Here is a 25,980-nt window from a genome sequence, read left to right on the forward strand (position 1 = left end):
TGAAATCATATTCAGTGGTGTGTTGTAATTGGAAAGCACTCTTAAGAATTTTTTATGACATAGTGCTGGTATTTGCAGCATTGCCTTTATGAGTAAACACTCCCATTACACAATTGTATCTGGAGAAGTATACCGGAAAGTCTGTTCGATGGTAGTATTTGAAAAAAGTCTGTACCTTAAGTCTCTACATGAAGAAAAAATGTAACAAGTCAGATAAACAATAGCCAATGATGCAATGTGTTTCAGTCTTAATGAAACCACTAACTGACAGAACAGACATGTATTCAGTTCCCCTGAATGGACACTAAGTGAATCCCGAGCTTTTGTTAACTTGCTTTTTAGAAAATGCAGACAATGCCACTATGGCACAAACTTTCAATAATGCACGTTTGTGTTGTTGCGTGATAGTGTAAAATATAATTGAGTACGAATGAAGCTTCTGTCGCCATCACTAGATTTTGCACTTCAGTGAAAGCTGCAGTGTTTATCTGTAATAATTTTCTGAATGGCTAAAGAACTATAAGGTAAACAAGAGCTGTATGATGAACCCAGACACTCCTTCCTGTGATGGGGACAACCAAATGAAAACAATCAATTTAGGGGGTTGTAATTTGCATTCCAGAGGATGGTTGTTCAAACCCGCATCCAACTATCCTGATTTAGGTTTTCAGTGAGTCCTCCAAGTCGCTTCAGGCAAATGCTGGGAAGGTTTCTTTGAAAGGGCACAGCTGATTTCCTCCCCTATCCTTCCTGAAGCCAAGTTTGTGCTCTGTCTGTAATGACCTCATTGTCAATGGGACATTACTCACTAATCTCCTCCTCCCCCTCCTCCTCCTCCTCCTCCTTGGTTGTAATTTTAATTATCGGCTGGACTGTTCATTCACTCTCTTGAGTGTAACCAGAGTGCAGCTTGACCAAATTATTAATTCTTTCTTTTCTTGTGAAACTAGTGTAGCTTTTCTGTTGGTTGAACCATGTATTCATTCTTTCAACTGAAATCACTCTAGTGTTTTGGTTGACTGAGCTATCTACTCACTTGTCCTCGTTTAAAACTGATCAATATATTGCTGATGATTAAGTTCTTCCAGAGGCAATGAATGTGTCACTAATTAAGTAGCTGTATCATTGGAGAAGTATGAAATTGAGCACGAAAGTTCATTTAGTTGTCTGTGAAGAAGAAAGTAATATACCAAATTTTAATGACTGACTGCATTCCATTTTACTGAAAGCTAGGATGATGTCCACAAATTAAAAATCATTTGAATGTAGTCCTTAAACACTCAACCATAACTTGTTTGGGGAAAAATGCATTGTGCAGATATTTTTATTACTGGCTACCTTCTTACAAATGCATACAAACATGTTTATATTTTACAGCCTTTCAAACATAGAATAGTACACGCTAAGAAAGAAGAAAGAAAGAAAGACACACCATGAAGGCATTATCCAAATTGGTCTGAAATTTGTAGATGTGATGTACAGGTAAAGACAAACAAATGATTACAGCTTCAAGAAAGTCATATATTTATTCAAGAGAAATAGCCTCACAATCTCAGCAAGTCAATAACACATTGGTCCACCTCTGGCTCTTATTATGCAAGCAATTACATGGTTTGACATTGATTGATAGAGTTTTTAATGTCCTCCTAACAGATATCGTGCCAAATTCTGCCCATTGGTGTGTTAGATAATCAAAATCGCAAGCTAATTGGATGGCCCTGACCATAATGCTCCAAAGGTTGTCAATCGGGGAGAGATCCGGCGACCCTGCTGGCCACGGTAGGATTTGGCAGGCACAAAGACAAGCAGTAGAAATTCTTGCTGTGCGGGTGGGCATTGTCTTGCTGAAATGTTAGCCCAGGATAGCTTGTTTCGAAGGGCAACAAAACTGGGTGTAAAATATAGCTGATCTAACGCCATCCTATAATGGTATCGTGAATGACAACCAAAGGGGACCTGCTATGAAGTGAAATGGCACCTCAGAGAACCACTCCTGACTATCGAGCTGTATGGCAGGCGACAGTCTCGTTGGTATCCCATCACTGTTTGGGGCATCTTCTATCACATTTTCACTGGTCACTGGGGCTCAGTTCAAAGCAGAACTCATCACTGGTGACAGTTCTCCTCCAGTCAGTGAGATTCCAGGCCGAATGTGCCATACATCACTGCAAACTGGTTTGTTGGTGTAATGAGGTCAATGGTAGTCAGTGCAAAGGGTGCTGTGAGCACAGCTTCCTTTCTGTGAGCCACCTATTAATAGTCATTGTGGTCAATGAAGAACCACTTGCAGATCAGATTAATAATAATGATGAATACGGAGCTCTGAATACCTCTCCGATGATAACTCAGTCCTGGCAAAACACCTTCATGCTGGGAGCTGTAGTGGCAACTGAAGGCATTTAGGAACATAAACAGATGTCTGCATTTGACAGAGGAAATGTAGTTGGGCTCAAATCCAGTCTTTGTGTTCTGTTGACTGCTTCCTTCCTGATGCTGTGTTCAACCATGATTAATCCATTCCTGCCAACATTGTTGAATAGCGGCACACGAGTGATGCCTCAAGAAAATTCGGCAGAATCCTGGGGAAACACAATGTGAAATGTGTATTCCGACCCCCTGCAAAAACCTTGACTCTACTGGGTTCAGTGAAAGATGACCTAGGCCTTCGAAAACCAGGCATTTATTAAATTCCCTGTCAGTGCGGGAAATCATAAATTGGGGAGACAGTCCGCACTGTAGAAGAGAGCTGCCGCGAACACAAGCGCCATACTGAATTACGCCAGGCCACTAAATCAGACGTGGTTGACCATTGTATAAAGACTGGCCATACTATGGACTATGAAAAAACAAAAATACTCTGTCAATCCTCCTCCTTCTGGGACTGCGTTACTGAAGAGGCCATCGAAATCCGACTATGGGATGATCTAATTAATAAAGACAGTGGCCTTCAACTTAGTCAGGCTTGGAACCCTGCACTCAGCCTGGAGAGAAAAATGCGGTCCCAGAGATCGAGGACCGACGGCGACAGCAGGGAGACTGCAGACCCCAGTTCAGACCCAAGCACCCCTTCCCCCACCACCTCCAGTAGCCGCCGCGCCGGCCACACCAAAGACATCAGGAGAGGAACGGTGGAGGGGGTAACGGCTAGCATATATAGGGCGCCGAGAGGAACAGCACAGCATTCGTCAGGAACCACTTGAAGATGGCAGCGTGTACTTCTGCCGAAATATTGTGGAGAAATTACGACGCTACCCGGTCGGATACCCGAGAACTGTTCAAATTGGAAATACGACAGGAAAACTTCAGATCGCACTTGTGTATGTTGATGTAGGATATTCCTTTTCTGTTTACTAAAATGTGATGAGTCATCGCAGATGCATTCTCAAGTTTTTGGCAGTTTCAGATTTAATGATTCATGTAGCCATTCCATAATAAATTTTTGCGTGTGGAATTGCGTAAATATCACACCATATTTTCACCTTTTTTGCCACAATTTTGCACTAAAAGATCCTAAGCCATGTGATGACACAGATATATGACAGAATACAGAAGATCAGAATTAGTTATTAAAGATTAACTTCAAATGTTCAGAAAAAAGAGAGCCATTAAGTTGCATTGGAACCACAAAATTGAAGCTGTGAGCATCCTGTTTAGTGACCTTAGTAATAACTAATCATAGATGATGACTTTGCCTGAAATGTGCATTAATATGCTGTAGTGGTCCATTTAGCTTATATGTGAGTGAGGAAGGGAGAATGTATGTTTGGAACCCAGCATTGTATCATAGTGAATCATGGACTGCGGAAAAATTGGAACAGAAGAGAATCAAAGCATTTGAGATCTGGTGCTACAGAAGAATGTTGAAAATTAGCTGAACTGTTAATGAGTAATTCAGGAGGTTCTCCGCAGAATCACCAAAGAGAGGAACATGTGAAAAATACTGAGAAGAAGAGGGGACAGAATAATAGGATATGTATTAAGACATCAGGGGATAACTTCCATGGTACTAGAGGAAGAGAGGAAGCTGTAGATGGTAAAAACTGTAGAGGAAGACTGAAATAAGTTCAACAAATACTTGAGGATGTAGTTTGAAAGTGCTAGTCTGAGATGAAGAGGTTAGCACTGGAGAGGACTTTGTGGTGGTCTGCATCAGAGCTGCGATGAATGATGACAAAAAAAAAACACTGTTGTATTTTAAAAAAGAGAGAAGAAGCAACAGACAGATAACGATAGTTTGATTCAAATAAATTTGTGGTTGACAGACTGCAGGGGCGGCAAGCAGTGTGTTGCCATTGTGCAGCCAGCCAAACCAGATGGAGACTCTGCAAGTACCTGCTAAACTGGAAAAGCAGCAAGTACATGGTGCTCAAGAAAGTAATACAATGGCCTGGCAGCTGGCCCATACAACTTGACTCACTGAAAAGTCTGTTATAAATTGATTTTAATCAGTGTGCACCTGTTTTGGTTATTTCAACTCCCCAAAGTATTAATAAAATGTTTGTTACTGTTATAAGAAGCTATTAAGTGATTACTAGATCAAGCAAAAGAAATACTGTGAAATTATATGAAATTAGATAAACATATTTAATATATAAAGACCTCGACTGTAAACATTGGTAAGGGACAGTCAATTTGAAACATAGTTTTTACATGTAAAACAAGTACATGATGTGTTTCATTTTCATAAGTTGATAAGGATGTTTTGATGTAAACAGTGATAAGTGCCAAAAATATGGCTGCCAATAGTAGTGAACACATATGCTTTTCAGGGATGATTTGTACAATTATGAGAATTAAGTGAATAAATGTGACTCAGTTAAAGCCTCTCAATGTGTACCTGAACTTGAATACACTTCAAAAGTTGTTGCTAATCCGTTAAACGTTAATAACTGTTTTAGCAAGTAAACTATGTTAACTTACGACCTGCATCCCTCACCATACTTTATGTGACAGTGTGATGATGGAAATGTTAAGGGTCATCATTAAAACTGTTCACATGCTGTATTCAGTGACAATAAAACTAATTTTATTTTTGATCATAGATTAATTTTTGAGGTTATGCAGTATTATTGCAAAATTGGTAATGCAGATCTTAATATCATAAACTGAAAAATTTGGATGTTTTAGATTTGTGTTTTTGAGAGGTTTCATGCTGTTTCATTAGCTCACCCAGCAAGTAAACAGTGGTAAGTCAGTGCTCAACCTTGCTAAGTGCATTCAGTGTGCATGTAAACAAAAACAGAAATATTTGAAAACAGTGACGAATCTGAATTAAAAAATCACAATGGATGTATTTCAAATATCTACTTTATTAGATTTGTTGAAACTTTAGTGCATAGTTTCTCAAAGCAGCCAACTTTTTCCTTACCATTGTTTACAGCCAAGGCCTTCATGCCATTAAATATGTGCAATATATTCATGAGCATGATGTAGGGTTTTACAAATAGACAAGCTTCTTTGTCTTGTGTCACACCATGTGTGTGTTAGGCATGGTTCACATCATCACTTGATAATATTTGGCAAACAGTATCCCTCATTTCACTTCCAGAAATTCATTTTGTGTTAGGATGAAGATAATAATCATCATTGTCATCGTCATCTATTGTGAACTGAAATATTTCAGCACATATGCCGTAAGATGTGCACTATTGTTATAGTGGAATGACTGTGCTGCTGCAATTTTTATAGTGTGCTGTGACTAAATTTGAAAAAGTAAACATCTACTTTCTTGTAGCGCAACACAAGCATTAGACAAACAAATACAGATACCTTCTCTAACATTACAGGCAGCACTAACAGCACTGCGAGCCTTATCAGAGATGGGTCTGGATTCTGTTTCTTCATCTGGTGGCACTGTAAAAAAGGAGCAAAGTCAGGGAGATGGGTAAGCATTCTCAAGAAACATTGTATATGGTGAGTGATGCTTAATGAACACTTTTTAATTTGAATTTGAAATGTATTGTTATGTTTAATTTTCATTTCGAAAAATAAAAACCTGGCATGATTTGATGGTTGTGAATGATCCCCATCCTCTCCTAAAATCAGATTGCATCTTCATGCCTGCTGACCATTATTTAAATGAAAGACAGTTGTTACTTGAATAAATGCTTCATGGAGTTCTTGCCGCATCAGATATATCAGTATTGAACTTTTAACATTTTCCATCTTCTTCAGGTGATATTTCATTGGGTCATTTGATGCTTTGGTTGGCTGAGTAATGTCATGGAGATGTCACAGTCTTGGAACTTCCATATACAGAGATTTTGTTGATGTCTTTGACTGAAGAATATTGACAGCGATGCCAATTTCATTAGATAGTGGATGATTCAGCTGATTTCTCTGTTGCCTGTCAGCATCAAGTGTTCATCTCCATGCAGCACCAAGAGTGTAGCCACTGTCCAGTTAAAGTTATTACACTTTCTGATTTCAACAGATTCTTTAACGACAGAATCCCATTAGGTAGACAAATGGAATGATATTTCAGTTTCATAAAATTAATTATATATTTGTTCATGAGACTGTGTTTGGCAGCAAAAGATTTGTTGAAATCATTACATTTAATAAGATATTGGTGCTCTGTGCAGCTTTCTGAAACCCTTCATATTGTTTCACCAATGTAACTGCTACCACATTCACAAGGTATTTATAAATTCCAAGAACACCAAGATCAAGGCTGTCTGTTACTGGGTGCACAATTTCTCTAATTTTCTTGAGTGGTTGACAAGTGAACTCAATACTGTGTCTACCCAAGGCTGTGTCTATTTTATTTGTTATATCTTCTAAGACAGGATGGAATGCTATTAGCTGATTGCCTTCTAATCTGTGTTTTATTTTTTAGGTTGCTAACTTAATGTATTGATTGTTATAGCTGTTCTTTCCGAATAATTGCTTTAGGTAACTGATCTTGGAATCCAGGTGTTCCTTGTCACAGAAGGTTTTAGTTCTATGTATTAAAGTATTTAAAAACACATTCTTATGAAAGATTTGTGCATTGAGATACAAGTCAGTTTGTGTTTCTTTCCAGTAAACATGATAACCTAGCTGCTAATCTGAGTTTTGTTCAGGTAGGACATAAAAATAATAGTTACTTTCCTTCACTCTCCATCTGCAGTGAACTTGATATTACGTTGCATACAATTCATATGATCAGTGAACAGGTGAAGAGTTTTGATTGCATGTAGTTGGATCATAAAGGTGTCATAAACATAGGGAAAGAAACACTGGGTATGAAGATGGGCTGAATTTAATGTGTGTTCTTTGAAGTGCTTCGTTTTGATTACTTCCAGCTGTGTACTTTAAAAATATAGTTAGTTTAGTAGCTGCATTAATTAATATGAGATTTCAATACTATTTAGCAGTGCCATTCTCAAGGAATTTTCTGTCATCTGGTAGAAGTTGCTGCCATTAGGAAGCCTATTAGAATAACACAGTGTACCCACAGTCATAAGTGCTCATGTTCTACTGCAGCACTTATGAGCAACTGGGTCAAGACAGTTTCTGTGTTGAATTGAGAGAGAGAGAGAGAGAGGAGTTCTTACTGCCACAGTGAATGGAATAATTTCTCTTATGATGTGATTGGGATATTATGACAATGACATATTGGGCACAGACATATTGTTATAGCTGGGCACACATAAGAAGGCAGCAGTTGATGTGCTCTGTGCAGAGAGAGAATATCGTACAATGTCACCAATGTGCTATATCGTGCAACGTCACCAATGTGCTATCTGTGTCTGTCCTATGCCTCACACTCCTGCCGCCACTACCCTGGCAACTGTCACCGCAGGGGTAAGCACTAAAAATTTATGTGCTCAGAGTACTACTGCTGTCGCTTTTTGTTGTAATACTTTCTGTGTTTGCTCTATGTCACCCAGAACGAACACTACAGAGCCTAGTGACCTCACCATACTTAAACTAACACGAAAATCAATATTAAATGTTCTGCATACACTCTGATGTCCATCCTACGGACTGACACCGCAGAATGACACTTTAGGCTGTAGCATCACTGTTCCTTGCCACTCCAAATCACCCCACAACCTGCCTTCTTCTTTGCACACCAATCAGGTTAGGAAAGAGGCAGTATCAGTGCCTTTGATTGCAGCCAGAGTGTGAGGGCATGAACCATGAGAAACTTTATCTCTTTAATCAAGAAGGCACTGTGCTTTATGGTTTTCACATGCCGCAGTGGCAAGAGCATAACATGAGTACCTTGATTTAGGAAAACTACTGGCACAGGCAACAACATGTTGATGAGAAAGGTCATCATTATTACAAATTGTGCCAGAGAACAGGCAAGCCTAAGTGCAACAAATTAAACAACAGTTAAGTACTGCCAACACCCAATGAGCAGCCATACCACACATTCCTCTTTCTAATAGGACACCATTTGGACAGGTGGTATAAATTTTCTCGTGTGTGTGTGTGGGGGGGGGGGGGGGGGGGGGGGGGTTGGTGGCAGGTCGGAATGTGATGTCCAGTGATATGCATCGATGGTTGTGCTTGTGGGCCCTCCTCTCCAGGTGAAATTTGCCTTCAGCAAGGCAGTGCATCAAGATTCATTACTTTGAAATTATATTGAAATGATTTGAGAAACACGTCACATACACGAGGGAACATTTGTAGCCACACCACTCATCTTGCCTTGTTCATTTTGAACAAATCTGTGATGTGGCATAGAGTAAGGAGTGTACCATGTACGTTAGAACCACCTTTGGCCGATGTCCGTGAAATGTAAGTGTGGAGTTGTTGTGGGTCCGGATGACTGAACAACATGTTTGGAGTCAACGTGCTGCCTCTGTCACCAGGACAAAAGAGGGTAACACGTGCTACTGTTATATTGCACTTTAACTGTGTACATTGTTCAGGGCCTCACAGGAGTTAATATAAGATATTCTACCTATTCCTCTGCTCCTAGCAAACCCCCCCCCCCCCCCTTGACCCCACAAACACACACACACACACACACACACACACACACCGCCCCACCCCCTTCAAAAAATAAAAAAACAAACAAACAAAAAAGAGTGAGAAATTAAAGTAGGTGTATAATAGGCTGATGTATTTTGATGAAAATTTTACTCAGGAATCCTCAGATAATCCACTTGATTGGTTAAGGCAGCTGTTCTCAGGAAATGCAGATCTTAGTCCTGGTATGGCACAAATTTTCATTTGTCATGACATATGCAGTGTGTTGTAGATAGGGGTTTTCTGAAAAGTTTTCCTGGATATCATTTCATGTCATTGTATCTCCATTGATGGAAATCCTATTGACTCCATTCATTTTCTTGCAGTGAATAAATTCAATTTATTTACCCAGTGTAAGCCTACTTCAAATACAAGCTGCACCCAAGAAATGAGGTTCAGGAGGGACAGAAATTTGATGAGTTTTTCTTCTATTAGCTTCTGTGCAATTGAAGTGCACCTATGAAGAGAAAATCCTCAGCACTTCATGAAACATGCAACCCAGTTGTGTCTTCCTTTGAAATTCATGATCTGCTGTCTACCAGTTTCATGTGCTATAACTAGGACAATTTCTGCACTCATGGGTAAACACTTCTGTCACTGCTCCCTAACAAAACCATCCAGCACAACTTCTGATATATGATAGCAGCAACATTTTAGTCCAGAAAATGTTTTTCCAATCTAGGAGTTAGCTTAAAGTCTTTCCCTTTGCTGTCTCTGCTATCTAGCGTTACTCTCATTGATCCCATACTGCTGATCTGCAGCATGATTTGATGTTTTCTCAGTGTGAGAAATCACTTCTCTTTTAAACTTCGTGATATAGTGAATGTGCTTCATGATGGTAGACTAAAACCTTTCCCATCACAAAAGTACTAAAGTAGACTGTGAAACAAAGGATGAAATCTGAACTTACCATCTGCGAACATTGTACTGCTGTAATTGACCTAGGGATCAGTGAAATAAACAGAAATGAAATTTGGGGGGGGGGGGGGGGGAGGAGGGAGGGAGGTCAGTGGAAAAGTTTCACCCATTGGGTAAAGTGCAGGTAACATATGGTTTGTATGATCATCTGCTATGATAGAAATCTCTCAGGGACACAACATGGTTTCATAAAACTTCCTTATTTTGACAGCATTGGGAAATGGCTCAATGTACATCACTATGTGCTGATAGCTTTCGAATGGAGCTGGAACTGTCAGAATATAAGACTGTATCTACCACGCTTGTCCCAGTTTCTGCAAGTTTCTTAATAGTGTCCCTTTTGATGAGGTGTGCATAAAGAGAGCTATTGTTATTTGAAAAACTGCCAAATTCGATGATGAGCAAGATTAAAATTGAATTTATGCTATCATTAAAAACAATCAACCTTCAATACTATAAACACTAACACAATAGCATCTTTGGAAAAATGCTATTTTTCAGAACTTTCATAGGCTTTGCCTGTGAATCTAAACTCAGAAAAAAAGGTCGTCTTGCAGTTGGGTAAAACACTAGTAACAGTGAAAAATTAGATCAGTTGTGCGTATAAATATAAATATTTTCATGTCTAAATGTGCGTCCACAGTTAGAAGACTGCTCATTGAAAGTAGGAAGTTCAATTTCAGATTCCAGTCTGACACAAAGTTTCATCTTTTATAATTTTCTCTGAAGGTTTTGTTAATTTTCCTACCGTATTCATCCAGTAGCCATGCATGCTTCTACAGCTTTGTTCTCTTCAAGCAATTCTTCCTTTACCACTTAGTACTTCCCATCAGTATCATTTAGTCATCCGTATTCAATTTTGTCTACTTCATTCACGGAATTTTTATATTTTCACCTGTTCTTCAACTGCGTTTAATATGTTTGTTTTATCCAGGACTTCTGCTGCATACATTCTTTCATCTCTCAAAGATACCCAGTCATTTTCTGTTGTATTTTTGTACCCAGTGAGTCGTTGCCTAATGCTCTCTTTGGAACTCAGTGCCAGCTCTGGTGGTTTCAATTGATCAAGCTCATGTACCATTAATTTTTTTACGTGCGCGCGCTTACACACACACACACACACACACACACACACACACACACCATGTTAGGCTGCATTTCAAGATTAATCATCATTAAGTTCATAAGCCATGTTGCGGATACATCCAGAATGAGTAAATATATGAAGGTGAAGTTTTTGAATGGCAAACAATGTGGCAATTTTTTCTTTTTTAAAAATAAAACATCGGAAAGAGCCTTCGATAAGGACTTCAATGACTTAATATGTGCGAATCTTGGTGAAATACTAAAACGGTAAAAGCTGCTAAGCTATCAATGAAAATCTAATCACATTTTGAATTAGAGTGTGCAACATTGATTATCAAGATACAGAAACTAAAAGTATATCTTCGCCTCTGTACATGCTCTTGGGCACATATGACAGAAAGCAAATTCCAACCAAATTATGAGAGCTAATAGGAAAGTAACTTCCAGTTGGCTGTAAATAAAGTACTGAAAGAAGTAAAGTAAATTTATTAGAAGAACTTAAAACTACACCCCTCCCCTTTTTTCTTACTGCTTCATTTAATAATCTACCATATCTCTTAATCACCTGAGATTCTAGCCAACCAGTAACAGCATCTTGGAAGTTCTTTGTTGAAGTCAAAGTGCTGGGTGTCAATACACTGTTTCAAGTGTGTGGGAAAGTGGAAGTCACTTGCAGCCAAGTCTGGGCTGTAGGGCAGATGTGTAAGAATGTCCCGTACACTTTGGCCTGACAGTTCTTGTTTTTTCCAGCCAGAATGTAGCTGAGTATTGTCATACAAATACAGTAGTCAAAAGTCTTCGTCACTTGTTTTAGAGGGATCTGCTCAAAGTGATAGGCAGTTCATCATGAAGCATGTGAATCAGTCTTTGATATGCGTGAGAATTGTTTTTTTATATATCTAAAAACAAAGATGATGTGACTTACCAAATGAAAGTGCTGGCAGGTCGACAGACACACACACAAACAAACACAAACTTACACACAAAATTCAAGCTTTCGCAACAAACTGTTGCCTCATCAGGAAAGAGGGAAGGAGAGGGAAAGACGAAAGGATGTGGGTTTTAAGGGAGAGGGTAAGGAGTCATTCCAATCCCGGAAGCGGAAAGACTTACCCTAGGGGGATAAAAGGACGGGTATATACTCGCGCACACACACATATCCATCCACACATATACAGACACAAGCAGACATATTTAAAGACAAAGAGTTTGGGCAGAGATGTCAGTCGAGGCAGAAGTGCAGAGGCAAAGATGTTGTTGAATGACAGGTGAGGTATGAGTGGCGGCAACTTGAAATTAGCGGAGATTGAGGCCTGGTGGATAACGGAAAGAGAGGATATATTGAAGAGCAAGTTCCCATCTCCAGAGTTCAGATAGGTTGGTGTTAGTGGGAAGTATCCAGATAACCCGGACGGTGTAACACTGTGCCAAGATGTGCTGGCCGTGCACCAAGGCATTGTTTTTTTTATTTATTTATTGTTTAATTTTCTATTTATAATTTTTTTACCCATTAATTTCTTTAAAATCAGTTGAGAACAATTGCAGAGTAGTCAACAGGCACAAGCTTCCATTTCCACACTTCACCTCTGCCTGCACCCAAGTGGGTAGAGAATGTCGTGTTCATAACAGATGAGGCACGCAGCTGAGTAGGCAACAGCAAACTGAGATGGCCACCCCTTAAGAACAGAGGGTTATACTCGCCCAGCATTGAGAATGAGAATCCGTTTCTGTACAGGGGCCAAGATACGTTGTCTTAACTCTACCCTGTTGTTGCTGTGTTCTGAAAATACTTCACACTTGCATTGTAGCGACTGTGCCAAGTCTTTGGGCGCAGTCATTCACCAGCAGGGTTAGTTTGAAATGCTTACTACGGCATTGTGTTCATGAAGAGAGATTTGGGTAGTTTTGCGGTACGACTTCTCACATAGTTTAAACATAGACCATTGCTTTGAAAAACTACTCTTGCACTCTGTGATATGTGTTCACATCCTACAATTAAATTCATGTGGTCAGTAAATTCCAAAGAGGAAATTTCACTCTGGAGGAAGCTGAGAAAATGGGAAGGCCACAATCATCAGGTACAGAAAACATTGACGCTGTGAGGAAAATGCTAGACGAAGACCTTTAAACAGATAGAGGATACCTTAGGCCTAAATGCATCAGCAGTTCGTTCGATTCTGGCATGATCACTTGCGAGTAAAGAGACTTTGTTTTCTCTGGGTGCCGCATAGACTGATGGAAGAACAGATAACATGATGTATGACATGGTGCCAGGAGATGTTAAAGAAGTTTTCTAAGAGACAATCTCAATATGTGAGTAATGTTATGATAGGCGATGAGACTTGGCTGTATTATTATGACGTGTCAACTGTGACTCAAAACAAAGTTTGGGTCTTTGTAGATAACGGCACACTCGTAGCTGTCAGAAAGTCCTGATAAATAAAGAAGAAGCTGATAGCTTCTTTCCCCCTCCCCAAATTGAGAGGAATTGTGGAGCATGTTGTTTTGGACACACAGAAGACAATCAGAACTAAGTGGTACAGTGAACAGTGCCTGCCAAAAGTTATCCAATTTTTGAAGAACCTGCAACCAAAGTCAAGTCTGGACACTTGGTTCCTCCTCCATCATGAGAGCACTCCAATTCACTGTGCCAAAGCATGCACCAAATATTTGTGGGACACTGGACTCTAAACGTTTTAAGCACCCTCCTTACAGTCCAGATTTTGCTCCTTCTGAATTTGCACTGTTCCCGCATGTGAAAATTAGGCTGAAAGGAGTGCAGTTTTCGAGAGAGGATAATCTCTTGAGGGCTTGGGACAACATGTGTGCCTCACTCCCTGCAGAAACTTGGGAGAACTAGTTTAGAGATTGGTTTCAGAGGATGGAGAGGTGTATTCAGTGTGACAGAAATTACTTTGAAAAAATTAAATAAACGGAGCTGTATTGCAAAACTTTCCTAGTACCCTCTGCATCATGAAGAACATTGAGAAATCTGTAAAAGTTTTCTTACATTTGAAACATCATAAAACTTCAGTTTTCACAATTTATTTTATCAGTTTTCTGTACCAGTTCATTTTGACTTCGGGCATAAAGCAACTTCTCTCATCATCAACTCTTAAACAGACAACACAACTGATGCACAATACCTTCAGTCATCACATTTGTTTTATTTGCAGCATGAATTTCAGGGTGAATATCAACAGCTTTGAGATTTTTTGCCACTGGAAACGGTACTACACAATAGCAGGGTGTATACGACCCGGGACAACTGGGAAAACCACAGGAACTTTTTCATCTGGGAGGAAACGGGGAAAAACCCAGGAATTTTTCGGAATCCCTAGAATTTTTCATTGTTTTAGCTTTCAGGTAAATTTTTGTAATTTTGACTTTCAAGAATTGATTCTCTAGCAAAGAATGTTACTGTATCCTGCTACTGGAGAATGATACTGCAGCAATAAAGGAGAGGAAAAAAAATAAAACCTTAGTGGCAAAGGAAATGCGCAATTTACAACAAAACACTGTGCACGCACAAGCGTCTGCAAATAGCAATATGTCAAAGGCTGGAGGGCAAAGATTATGTAATTTTCCGTAACAATAAACTGCTTGCTATGAGCATGACATCACAACTGTTCACATTGGGTTCGTTTGACCAGTTGCCAGCGGGCTGATGCGCATGCGCAGTTCACTCGCGTGTGAGCAGTACCTTCTCCTGCTACTTGAAGTTTGGCTGTTAGCTGTATCGGCAGTAGCAGCAAGCAGCCAGATGCAAACGAGAAAAATTTTTCTCGCGCGCCCTAGCTGCCAGATTCGGGCATGCACAGAGTTGTCTGAATTGTAGTGGGGTAGGGGTTCGTCTCCATGTGACCCGTGTTTACGTTACATGATTTCGCTGCTTCTCTTCATGTACAGCTCCCACGTCAAATGAAAACAAAACGGATTTCTGTGGCCAGGAGCTATCAAGTGTAAAATACGTTCCCATAATTATGGAGTGCAAAAATATATTATTAGTTTGTTTTTTGATTTTATTTTATTTCCAAGTTAGTAGCAGTCTAATCAAGAACCAAAAATGAGATCGTAGAGTGCTGGTACTCCAAGAAAATTTACATCCAAAAACCACACTGAAAAGCTTAATATCAGATGGGACTTACTTCATTGTGAATCTGGAAAAAACCAATTTGCACTTCAAGCCGAATTATGCATTTTAGTATGGTTTACGAAATTCCAATGCTCTTTGGAGTGCCCTCTGATGCCCTGTTGCTTTTATGGTGTATTGTAAGCTCTCTTAGTGCTTTATATATACGAACATGCGGGCTTCCTTCACCACTGCAGCTGCACACGCACAATAATGCCTGTTTTCTGGTGCTCTGTGGCAACTGGTAAATCGAATCTATTTCTAACAGTCTCTGGATAGTATTGCGAACGGTGGTTAGAAAAGCGTTACTTTCAAAGTAAATTTCTTTTTACGCAAGATGAATTATGTTACGTGTGAGAAAGTGGGATGGATTTATAAATCACAGAGCGTTCGAAACTGAACAGTTTGATGACCAGCCACTTACAAGAATTTCGAGCCCAGACATTTATGTCGTAATTTTAAATTTACTGACACATTTGTGTGGTGTATCTTAAAGTATAACGCACGCAAAAAAGATCAATATTACATGGGAAAGCTTAGCTTCTGCTGTAGCGTGTTAATCTTAGAGACCAATATTATATGTGAAAGCTTAGCTTTTCTTGTAGCTGTACTGTGTACAACAATGTAAACCGTTAACTTTTCCTCTTGTGTGTTCGCGCTCTGTAACCAGTGATCTTGCTATTGGCTGACTATAACACGTGTCCTGTGCTCTGAATATCTGCTGTCATCAGCTGGCGAGATCTTGTGGTTTGAGATATGACTGGCTTACAAAAGGACATCGCAACCTCGGTTTCAGCGCTCCTGAAACTAACGTGCTGTGTTTGGTGCAATTCGAATTTATGCTTTTGTAATACGAAAAAATACAACGTATATGTTGCTGCAAATCAAAGGTCTTTCCAAAACTTCTCTCTCTCGTCTTTTCTTTTTTTTCCGGGAAGTTCTACGCGATTGTATAACGTTTTACAGTTCCGAGGGAAAATCTACGGAAAACGTACTGTCACTTAGCACAGAAAAAGTGTATTTTTGCCCAGGGAAAAGCATATTTTTTTAACGGGATATCTGGGAGAAATGTGGGATTTTTTTTTGCTTGTCCCTGTATACACCCTGAATAGGTTTCACATTTGGTGAGATTTTCAATTGAAACTCTTTAACTTGAACAGCCACTAAAGGCAAACAAGAAGTATAGTGGCTGTTTCACCATCGCAGGTATTAAACACACTGACATACTGTGTTAGTGTAGCCTCTGTTTCAGTCCCTACCCACTATCCATTGTTACATGAAAATTTTCCAAATAGTCATTGCAAGTGGAGAGCAGGAACGTTAGTCATAGTGCAGTATGTATGGCTACCTCCATAGCCTTCCTGGGCTGTAACGTTACTTGACAAGTGGAACGTTTGTGTCAAGAAATCTGAAGCAGTACACTGGCGGGTCAATTGATTTAACTTAACAAGCAATACATCAAAAATATCCCAGATGAGCATTATCAAATTCCTACAGTAGCGACAGTAATTGTATAATTTTTTGCTTTTTTGTATCACTTTGGTTCCCATATTGTACTTTATCTCTCCTGAATATTTCTTGAGGGCGCTGGAATTTTTCTATCTAGCAGTGTAAATGATAGGAAATTTAAGAAGTAAACAGAAAGAAAGTAAATGGAAGATTCTCTGTTTGATACGTAAATAGTGTGACCATCATTCAGTAAAGCTAGCTTTAATTGTGATCCTGTATAGAATGGCATGGGTTTATGTAATAGAAAGCTAGAGTTTGAGATGCAAACAGGTAAACTTTGACAGTGTGCCATCTTGGGCCAAGTGAGTCAAGAATTATAAAGGACTCTTTTTTTTTTTCCTGTGATATGGGTGTGCGATAGATACTGCCCAGAGAAGGAATGAGTATATTTTATGTTACCACCAGTGAGCGTACTCTCTGCCTCTGTCCCACACCGCTCTCTGTAGTTGTTGAGTACCCTGGTAATTGGCAAAGCTGGGGTAAGCGATGGCTAGAGCCACAGTTTCTGTTTCTGACTCTTCATAGGTAAATTTATATGCTTAGATAATTATAATGTCACTTCTTACATAATGCGTGTAATATTCGCTTTATGCCACACATCACGAAACATTAAAGTGGGTACATACCTTCACCATATGTAAACTCGCACGAAAATCATATCTGCCTCTGTAGCTGAGATCACTGATGCACACCAGGTGTAGTGGTGCTTGATTCAGAAATAAGGTGTTTCAAATCTTGGTGGTGGATGAAATTTTTATTGCCAGTATTTGGGTGGCAAGCGTAGAGGTGATTGCATAAAGCTCCTGATCACCAGTCTTTGTGCCAGTGTCGTGGATTAAATTCCACATCTCTCCACAGTTTCTCATGAAGTGAGGGCATGTGACACCGTTGGTGGTGATTCACCCTAACAGATGGGGACATTGAGCGCAGCGACTCCCTTGACACTATTCAACAGGAGTAGGCTTCGCATCAACATGGGCAGGATGGGCGATGTTTCACCCTCTCCCTTGTCTCATCATCATCATCATCATCATCATCGTCATACAACCCAAAACATAACACTATACTAGACACACGTCCATTACGCTCATCTACACTCCACAAATAGACGTATGTCACAACTCCCATATATCCACAAGGGTCAGTGTGCACAGAAGAAAAATAGCTTTTCCACGGTACGCGTATCCAGTCGGGGGGATTTCCTGACCAACAATGCCATACGAACTTTTTTGTAACATGAAATTCAGTGCCAGATGTCCTATGTACGTCTCAAAGTGCTCGCTTAGGAAATACATGGCTGAATGACACTGTCGGCCACACCACACTGTGGAACCCCACTGTGAATCACCCTGCCATCCACACACTTACATGCACCCTTCTGTAGGAGGTGGGAAAGTTGCATGTTTTATTGTAAATTGCAGAACTGCTTATTTGTGAGTTTTTCTTTCATGCAATATATTTTAAGCTTGCTGGTGTAACAATAGAAAAAGTTGACATATAGGGTACTATAATTGTTCTGTCGCGATACAGATTCATAGCAGCTGCCCCAAAATAGAAGAAGTGAGTAATATAAGGTACCTTACACTTTGTAAACATTTAATAGTGAACAGTACTGCAGAGGAGATACTACACCCATGAAAGAAATTGAATATTCCGGGACCTGCTTGCTTCTTCGTCCAGTGCTTGCCATTGCCTCCTCAACTCTTTCTGTCCTCCCATCTCTCGCCCTCCATCTTCTTATATGTCTGGAAATCTGTTGTAAATGGTTTAATTTTAAATGTGCTCCTGTGTGTCAACTGCACTCTGAGGTTGATTTTTGTGCATATACCTCTTAAAAGTAGAAGACCAAGTTCTGGAATCACTCTACGGCTGCATCCAGATGATTCTTCACTTTCCTTTTCTTCCGAAATGCATTAGTGGCAGATAGGATTTGGGAAATGTCAACTGAGGTGATCTCCATTGAGTCGACAGAGATCTTGCTTGTGTTCCTGCTCTAGCCACTTGTTTTGTTCTTCCAAGTCACATTTTAGTAATTCTTCTTGTGCATTTTTGTTCATTAGATATAATTATCTCTTTTGATAACACATCATACCGTTTCTAATAATGCCTTGCTTTTGGCCATTCTGTAATTTAATTTATGATAAGCAACCTAATTTTCCTTTTTGCACAGATGAACATTACAAAAGTGATGTGCAATTAAAAAGGTTGCTGTGTGATGAGTTTTGCACAGAGAAGGGCGGACAATGTTTTGCGGTGTAACAGTGTGCTCTCTGTCTTTTTCCCACACCTCACACTCCAACCATTCCTTAGCCTGATAACTGGCAACACTGTGGTAGGTGGCACACTGAGCACTGTTTCTGCTTCTGACTCTCCACAGTAAAATGAATATACTCAGAAAACTGTCGCTTGTTAATGTTATACTTGTGTTGAATTCATGTCATCCATAATGAACACCACAGTGACCAATTACCCTCAGCGTAACTAAACTAACATGAAAATTGACGCTAAATGTGATGCGCCTACCTCGAAGCATTCACCACAAACGGAAGTGAGATTTTCAATTGCAACTCGCAATTTGAACCAGAGGTGAACAAGAAGTATAGTGCCTGTCTCACTGTTTCAGGTGTTAAACGCACTTCCATACTGTGTTATTGTAGCCTCTGTTCCAGTCCCCATACAATATCTATTGCTATACGAAAATTTTCCAGATAGTCATTGTAAGTGGAGAGCAGAAACCTCAGTCACAGTGGAGGATGACACTGTTGACTGGAGTATCTTCTGGTACATTGCTTCTTGTTACTGTGCAGTGCCTCACCATCCGTCTTTTTATGTACTCACTTCTGTAATTGCTGGCAGTGTTAGCTTTTACACTTATAATCTTTTTAATGTTTGACTTAGATTAGTTGACTAAAAATATTCAATATTACATTTTAGGCTTCATCTCAATCAGCAGTCGATTCACAAAGCTGGAGGCATCTCCCTAACTAAATAGAGGTGGAAAAAACATGCGGCCATTTTGTCCCAGAGGGTCAGGTACGATTGATGCAAAACTCCTTAACTGTTGTTTTCCATAAATAGATCTGTCTCCTTCATTAGTATTACTCTGATTGTGGAACAATGTAAGCAATTATCAAGTCTTTTCCGAACAAAATTTATTTCTTCTCTGAAAGAGAATTGCATTTGCAGAATTCCTTGTCATATGTAGACAGAGTGACTCACGTGATTGGTGTGACAGACTTCTTAATAATTGCAGTGCCATTGTTCCACTTTGCTATTCAAATACAAACTTTAAATTTAGAAATCAGTGTGTTGCTATGGTGTTCAGTGTGCTGACAATTTGTGTTCCCTGTATGAAGCAAGGCTTTCCACAGCTACATGTGCATTTAACATATAATAAGTTCCAAAATGCTGAAAATGTTGTAATCCTGGCAGCATAACTATTATAAAGCCACTTTGTAAACTAAAGTTGAAACCTGGAAGAACTGCGTAACAAAAGAATTGAGTTATTTAGGGAGTTTTGTATCATCATTTTAAAGTAGTGATACCTGTCCCTTCCGCTTTTTAGGGCCAGAGCGCAAGGGGCAGCTTCAGCTTGTGATCACACCCATCTTATCTGTTGCTAATATACTTGCAGTTGAATGCTTGTGCTTTATCTATTGCTTTTTGAAACATTTTCAGAGATAATTTCAGCACCAGAATTTGGGAAATGGTCACAAGCTGTTAATATTTTAATGTATTGATTTCATTGTTAATCTATGGGGCTTTTGAAAATAGAACAGTTATGCTTGTATATTGAGAGAATATTTCCCAGAATAGCTGGCTACTCTGTTCTGCTCTCTGATGAACAGATTTGAATGTTTTAATTTTTAAGAAGGCTTTGATAATTTAAATATTGTATATGTGTGTGTATATTGAACTATACAAAAGTGTCAGGTAGCCTTGTAGAATGATTTTTATGATGGACCTCATGTTACATGTTTGTCACTTCACATACTTCATTATAGATATGTCACTGAAACTGAAAACAGATAAAACAAGATATCTTTATTGGATGATTACTGTAAAACATGTAAACTCAATTATAGAATTAAATGTAAAAAATAGATATGTTGTCTTCTCAAGGTCATTGTAAACAATTACTGTCTGTTTTTTGTTTCTGTTGAAGGATGCATTAACAGTAGTGCTTTATATGGACAATGCTGTTGGCAGTTAAAAAGTAATTTATTTGTTTGTGAGTAATCAGTATTGTTTCGTGTGCTTCCATATCTTTCACAGTCAGAGATTTATCATTGACTTTGTTAGTAATGCAATGAAAATTTTGCATCTAAGAAGTGCAAATGATAAAGCAAAGATATACCAAAAAAGCAGTACCTCTTTCTCGCCGTGTCATTATATCAAACTTCTGATCCCAGAGATAATGTATCAGCTTTCATTCTCTTGTATTCTAAAAATTTTTTGACAACAGTTTTATGTAATGATAGTGTATAATACAATGTATGATGATTTTTTGTGTAATTCTGGGAAACATTTTCCAGTTTTTGATGATACTTACACGTGCAGTAGGGGGCTGGAAAAGAATGCGGTATCTTTTCCATTCTCAGAATGAAATGTTCCTTCTAGCTTTATGTGTAAATCTTAAAGCTAATAGGAAACGTGAAATAATTAAAAAACTGATTTTTCTTTTGTCTGTTTCTTAACCTGATAGCTTCCTGTACACTATATGTTTTTAAAAATAGTTCTTCTGAACGTGAGAATATCTTATGTTTAATAATAAAACAAATGGAATGTTATTGTGTATTTTAAAATAAGCCACAGGCTACATTCTTCAGATGTCCAGAAACATGAAGTGTTGATGGATATTGTGCTCTAGAACTGTCTGAATATGTAGTAATATCCCTTTTATTTTGTAACATGAACATAATCTAAAAATGTGTAGGTGGAAGATTTCTCATTAAATACAGTTATAATTGTTTTATAAAATATTTTGACAAGATCAAGGACAAGTCTCATTGTTTTGAGAGACAGGTTTTAACTTTGCACAGTAGTTTTCTGTTTCTGTCTACAACAAAATCATGTTGGAAATAGCTTCTTATTATTTATAAACAAATTTATCTTATGTGTGAGAAAGGATTGTTGGTGTATTACAAATTACGCCATTTCTTTCAGCGCCTAGAAAATGGCTTTTTATTCTTTCAGATACACTTACATGTCATTCTCACAGTATTGCCCAAAACATTAATTCCATTCTCCAGAAAAGCTTCGCACAGACAGTGCTATTTCATGATAAATGTAAACAAATTTGCCTCTTTAGATACTGAAATCAATAAACTGATATTCTAAAGTAACATCTTGTTTCTTTTTTACTACATGTCTCTGTTTTCAAGAATCTTACATATTGACATTGAATGGCAAAAATGAAATCCTTAAAACACACCTCAAAACAAGAAGTCAAAAAATGGAAAATCCAAGATGGAATGTAACTCACAATAAAGCAGAGATGCTGAGTCGCAGAGAGGCACAACAAAAAGATTTTCACAATTAAAGCTTTCAGCCAATGGGCTTGTAAAGTGACAAGAGAAACACAGGAAAGAAGAGAAATAGGACAAATGTTGATTATAGTTACCCATTGGCCAAAAGCTTTAAGTGTGAAAATCTTTTTGTTGCGCCTATCTGCGACTCAGCATCTCTGCTGTATGGTGAGTAGCAACTTTCCTTCTCATAATATTAAAACAAAAAGTGTAGGCTTAATTGGTATCAGATTCCATTTTTTACTTGCTTAATTACCGAAGCTCACCCTTATGCTTGATGGTGGATAAAGCTTAGACTTAGACTTGAGGATTGGCAGTAAATGCAGGAACTCAAGAATTCAGTGCAGTATCCAATTGCAAAAATAAATATGACACTTCTCCTATTAATGTGACTTATATTCTTGCTCTTAAATACAGTAACTCTTCATACTAACATTACTTCAGAAGAAACATTACAATAATCGCACAATCTCAGTGTAAATGTAAATTGACAGCATGAGATACAACAGTAGAATGCTAACATATTTTACAGATAACACCTCATTTACGTTTTTGATATTTGACATCAGTGGCACTGTCGCAGCCAACTTTTTATGCAATGCCACAGCCCGCTTTTCCAGACTAGGTCACTGAAGAGTGGGCTACTTAACTACTAAATGGTTTTAAGTATCATGAGCATCATTCGTTGCTACGTAGATGTTGGGTGACACACCACTTTTAACCAAATTGATATGTTACACCACATAGCCCTCTCCTTAGATGAACGATATCACGACAACTCCATCATGTAAGTCAGTAAATATTACTTGTCTAGCATGGCAATGATATCATACTGATCTAGAATCTGGAACAGCTAACTCCTGTTATGCATCTGATGATAAATAACATTGATCAAAAGCTGCTCAAACTTTGCTGCAAAGTAGCCACTCATTAAATATGATTTTAAAGTCCTTAAGTAAGCCACAGTCATAAATTGTCTTAATCATAATCTATTTGTACATGGCCTCAATTCATCTGTATATCTGTATATATGAAGAGGGCTCTTAACCAGGTAAGCACATGCTGGAACAACTTGTACACTGTGCTAGAGTCCTTACACAGTGTAATGGAGTTGCTATTTTAATGATAGAAAAGAACTCCACTTACAGATTATGGGGACTTGATAAAGAGGTTGCTATTAATGTCAAGTGGAATAAATCTTGTATTTGGAAATGAGTATTATCTGTGGATGTACTAAAATATGAAATTATTTCCGGTGGGCCATGTGAAGTTAACTGTGTTAATGAAAGCTTTGTTGGCAACATTACATTTGTGTCAAAAAGAGAGATAGGGAAAGGAAGAAAGAGTAAGTGTGTGTGTGTGTGTGTGTGTGTGTGTGTGTGTGTGTGTGTGTGCGTGTGTGTGTGTGTGTGAGAGAGAGAGAGAGAGAGAGAGAGAGACAGACAGAGACAGTGACAGTGATGGGGGGACGGGGGGGGGAGTGAGTATGAAGACCTGTCATGCTCTATTATTTGCATGACCAGAGTCCAGACAACAGACATGGAGAGAGTACATGACCAAGCACAAGTCATGTGGGGTCGGCCTGTAGCAGATCAGTCCCCCTCCAACAGGTAAGTTCTAACCGGCCATCCCAGAATGTTGAAACATCATAATTCCTATTCGAACTAAATATTTCCTTCAGTGCACTACTACACACTTTTATAATTCAACTTCATGTATTTCTGTCTCACAACCTTTCATTACATGTTTCCTTGACTGAGTCGCCACGCTACCGCTTTCATGTGCTGACTACTGTCTCATTGTCGTCGAGATATGACAGTGTCCTGTCCACTAGGAAAGGCGGGAACAGCAACAGTTCTAGAAGCTAACGCTCGCTAGTTAGCACCTGTTGCTAGGTAGTTTGGTGGCCAGGATGACGGTCACTGTGTCCTTTCTGCGTCCATGATGGAATCAATTGAATGTGGAAGGAGAGAGGATAGAATGGCACTCCTAATGGAATAGAAATAAAGGAAAAATAACATTTGGAATGTGAGTAAGAAAGAATAAAAAGAAAATAGACTCCACACTCAGAGACAATGGACAGCACCAGCTTCACACAACAGGCCAGAAATTAGTTCTAATGTCCTACTATTGAAAGCTTATGGAGAGAATAGAAATAAAATAGCAACTTCCAACTGATATGGATACTACACCCAAAAGTGGAATTATTACTTATTTACCTCTCTTCCTCAGACCTAAATTATTTAGTTCAATCAGTGTAAAAGATAAGCTAGTATACTTACGCCAAGTAAAGCCAACCTCATGGAACACACTGGCTCCTGCACACTTAGGCCAGGCCATGGCGATAGGAGTGAGGCTGTGCCATGGCCACGAGCACCCGTATACAGTAATCTGTAATCTGTTGGTGGGAAAGGTGAGGGGGGGGGGGGGGGGGGTCAAGACCTGGAGGTGTGTTTTTTAATGTATTGGAAGATGAATGATGACTTGTAAGTCACACCTCTTGCCCACTAGTATGGGCACCCTTGCACCAGCAGGCATTGTCATAGGGGGAAGAGACACTGCTGTGGCCGCCATTGACCTCGTGGCTGTGTTGAAGTAAATTAAATTAGTCTATCACAGTAACCATTCACAACAGGAGATACGGTTATCTGAAGGTTTTTGCTCCAAATGATTGTTTCCCACGCATCCTTGAATATTGACAAATCCTCGGAGGACAATGTGTATATTATTATTATTATTATCATCATCATCATCATCATCATCATCATCATCCATCATCATCATCAATATGTCAAATAGTTCTGAAACTGGATTCAGGAACGGCATACCCAGCCCAATAAATATATAGTAGTGTACGAAGCAAATTATGGCAGGTGTGTGCGTGTGTGTGTGTGTGTGTGTGTGTGTGTGTGTGTGTGTGTGTGTAACTCTATTCAATTAGGCATGTTAATCTCCAAAACAATAAATTGTACTAAGTCTTTTCTATAAACTAATTATGTCAAATGTAAACAAACAAGTGTTCAGAAATCATTCAGCACAATTTTAGAAAGCATATTGTAAGCATATTTTTGTGTCAAAAAGCACAAACAAACACTGCTTTTTGAATCTGTTAATTTGGTAGGCCACAATATACAATGGCAACACTGTACAACAACATGAAACTACACAGAGGCGATACAAGGTCAGTAGAGTAACAACATCCAAATTTTGGAGGCTGCACGATAAGTAACAGTTAAAAGCACGGCATAGTCTGAGGTCGGGAGACTCATGGCCGCCTAGAAATAGGCAATTGTAGACATCACTGATGTTGGTGACGCTAGTTTAGAGTTAGTGCTGGTGGCTGGTGTAGACTCATGCTGGAGGCCAATGGTGGAGCCTCTGGTCTCAATCCCCACATCCACTGCTAGTGAGCTTGAGCTCTGTGCGGTGAGTAACATCTGTGGTGTGCTTACATGCCAGTGCAGTGCACAGACCTGCAGAGTGGCAGATGATGAAAGATAGTGGTAACTGTGAGTTTACCACATGACTTCCCTCCTAAGCAATGTGTGGGACGTACAAGTCTTGTGCAGATCCCTGCCCACTCCCAGTGCTCAGAGGGCTCAGAGTCCAGGAGCCACTGGTCGGTGGGCACTAGGCACTAGGCTGAAAGCAGACCATCCAGTGATGTCCACATCATGTAGGCAGCGGTGGGAACACAGATAAGGCGACGGACACTGGAGGCGACATTGTGATAATGTCTGGGCTCCAGTGTGGCGACCACTCCACTAGTGCACCCTCCAGAGCCGTCCTCATTGCCGACAAGTCTGAGAGAACAGACACCATTTCTATGATTCAGGAATC

General features: G+C 39.3%; 1 protein-coding gene across 2 annotated transcripts in view; it reads left to right on the forward strand.

The window, feature by feature from the left end:
- Nucleotides 1-21,957, forward strand: part of LOC126470176 (double-stranded RNA-binding protein Staufen homolog 2-like) — a 257,254-nt gene extending 235,297 nt beyond the window's left edge. Inside the window, exons 16-17 of one of the 2 annotated variants that reach the window (XM_050097836.1) lie at nucleotides 5,787-5,913; nucleotides 19,547-21,957. In XM_050097836.1, the coding sequence (XP_049953793.1) occupies nucleotides 5,787-5,888 (102 nt within the window). In that variant the 3' untranslated portion in view covers nucleotides 5,889-5,913; nucleotides 19,547-21,957. The remainder of the gene's footprint in view (nucleotides 1-5,786; nucleotides 5,914-19,546) is intronic. The other variant, XM_050097827.1, reaches the window with a different exon arrangement.
- The last annotated feature ends 4,023 nt before the right edge of the window (nucleotides 21,958-25,980 follow it).

Source organism: Schistocerca serialis, chromosome 1, assembly GCF_023864345.2.
Source record: "Schistocerca serialis cubense isolate TAMUIC-IGC-003099 chromosome 1, iqSchSeri2.2, whole genome shotgun sequence".
NCBI classification, from domain to species: domain Eukaryota; kingdom Metazoa; phylum Arthropoda; class Insecta; order Orthoptera; family Acrididae; genus Schistocerca; species Schistocerca serialis.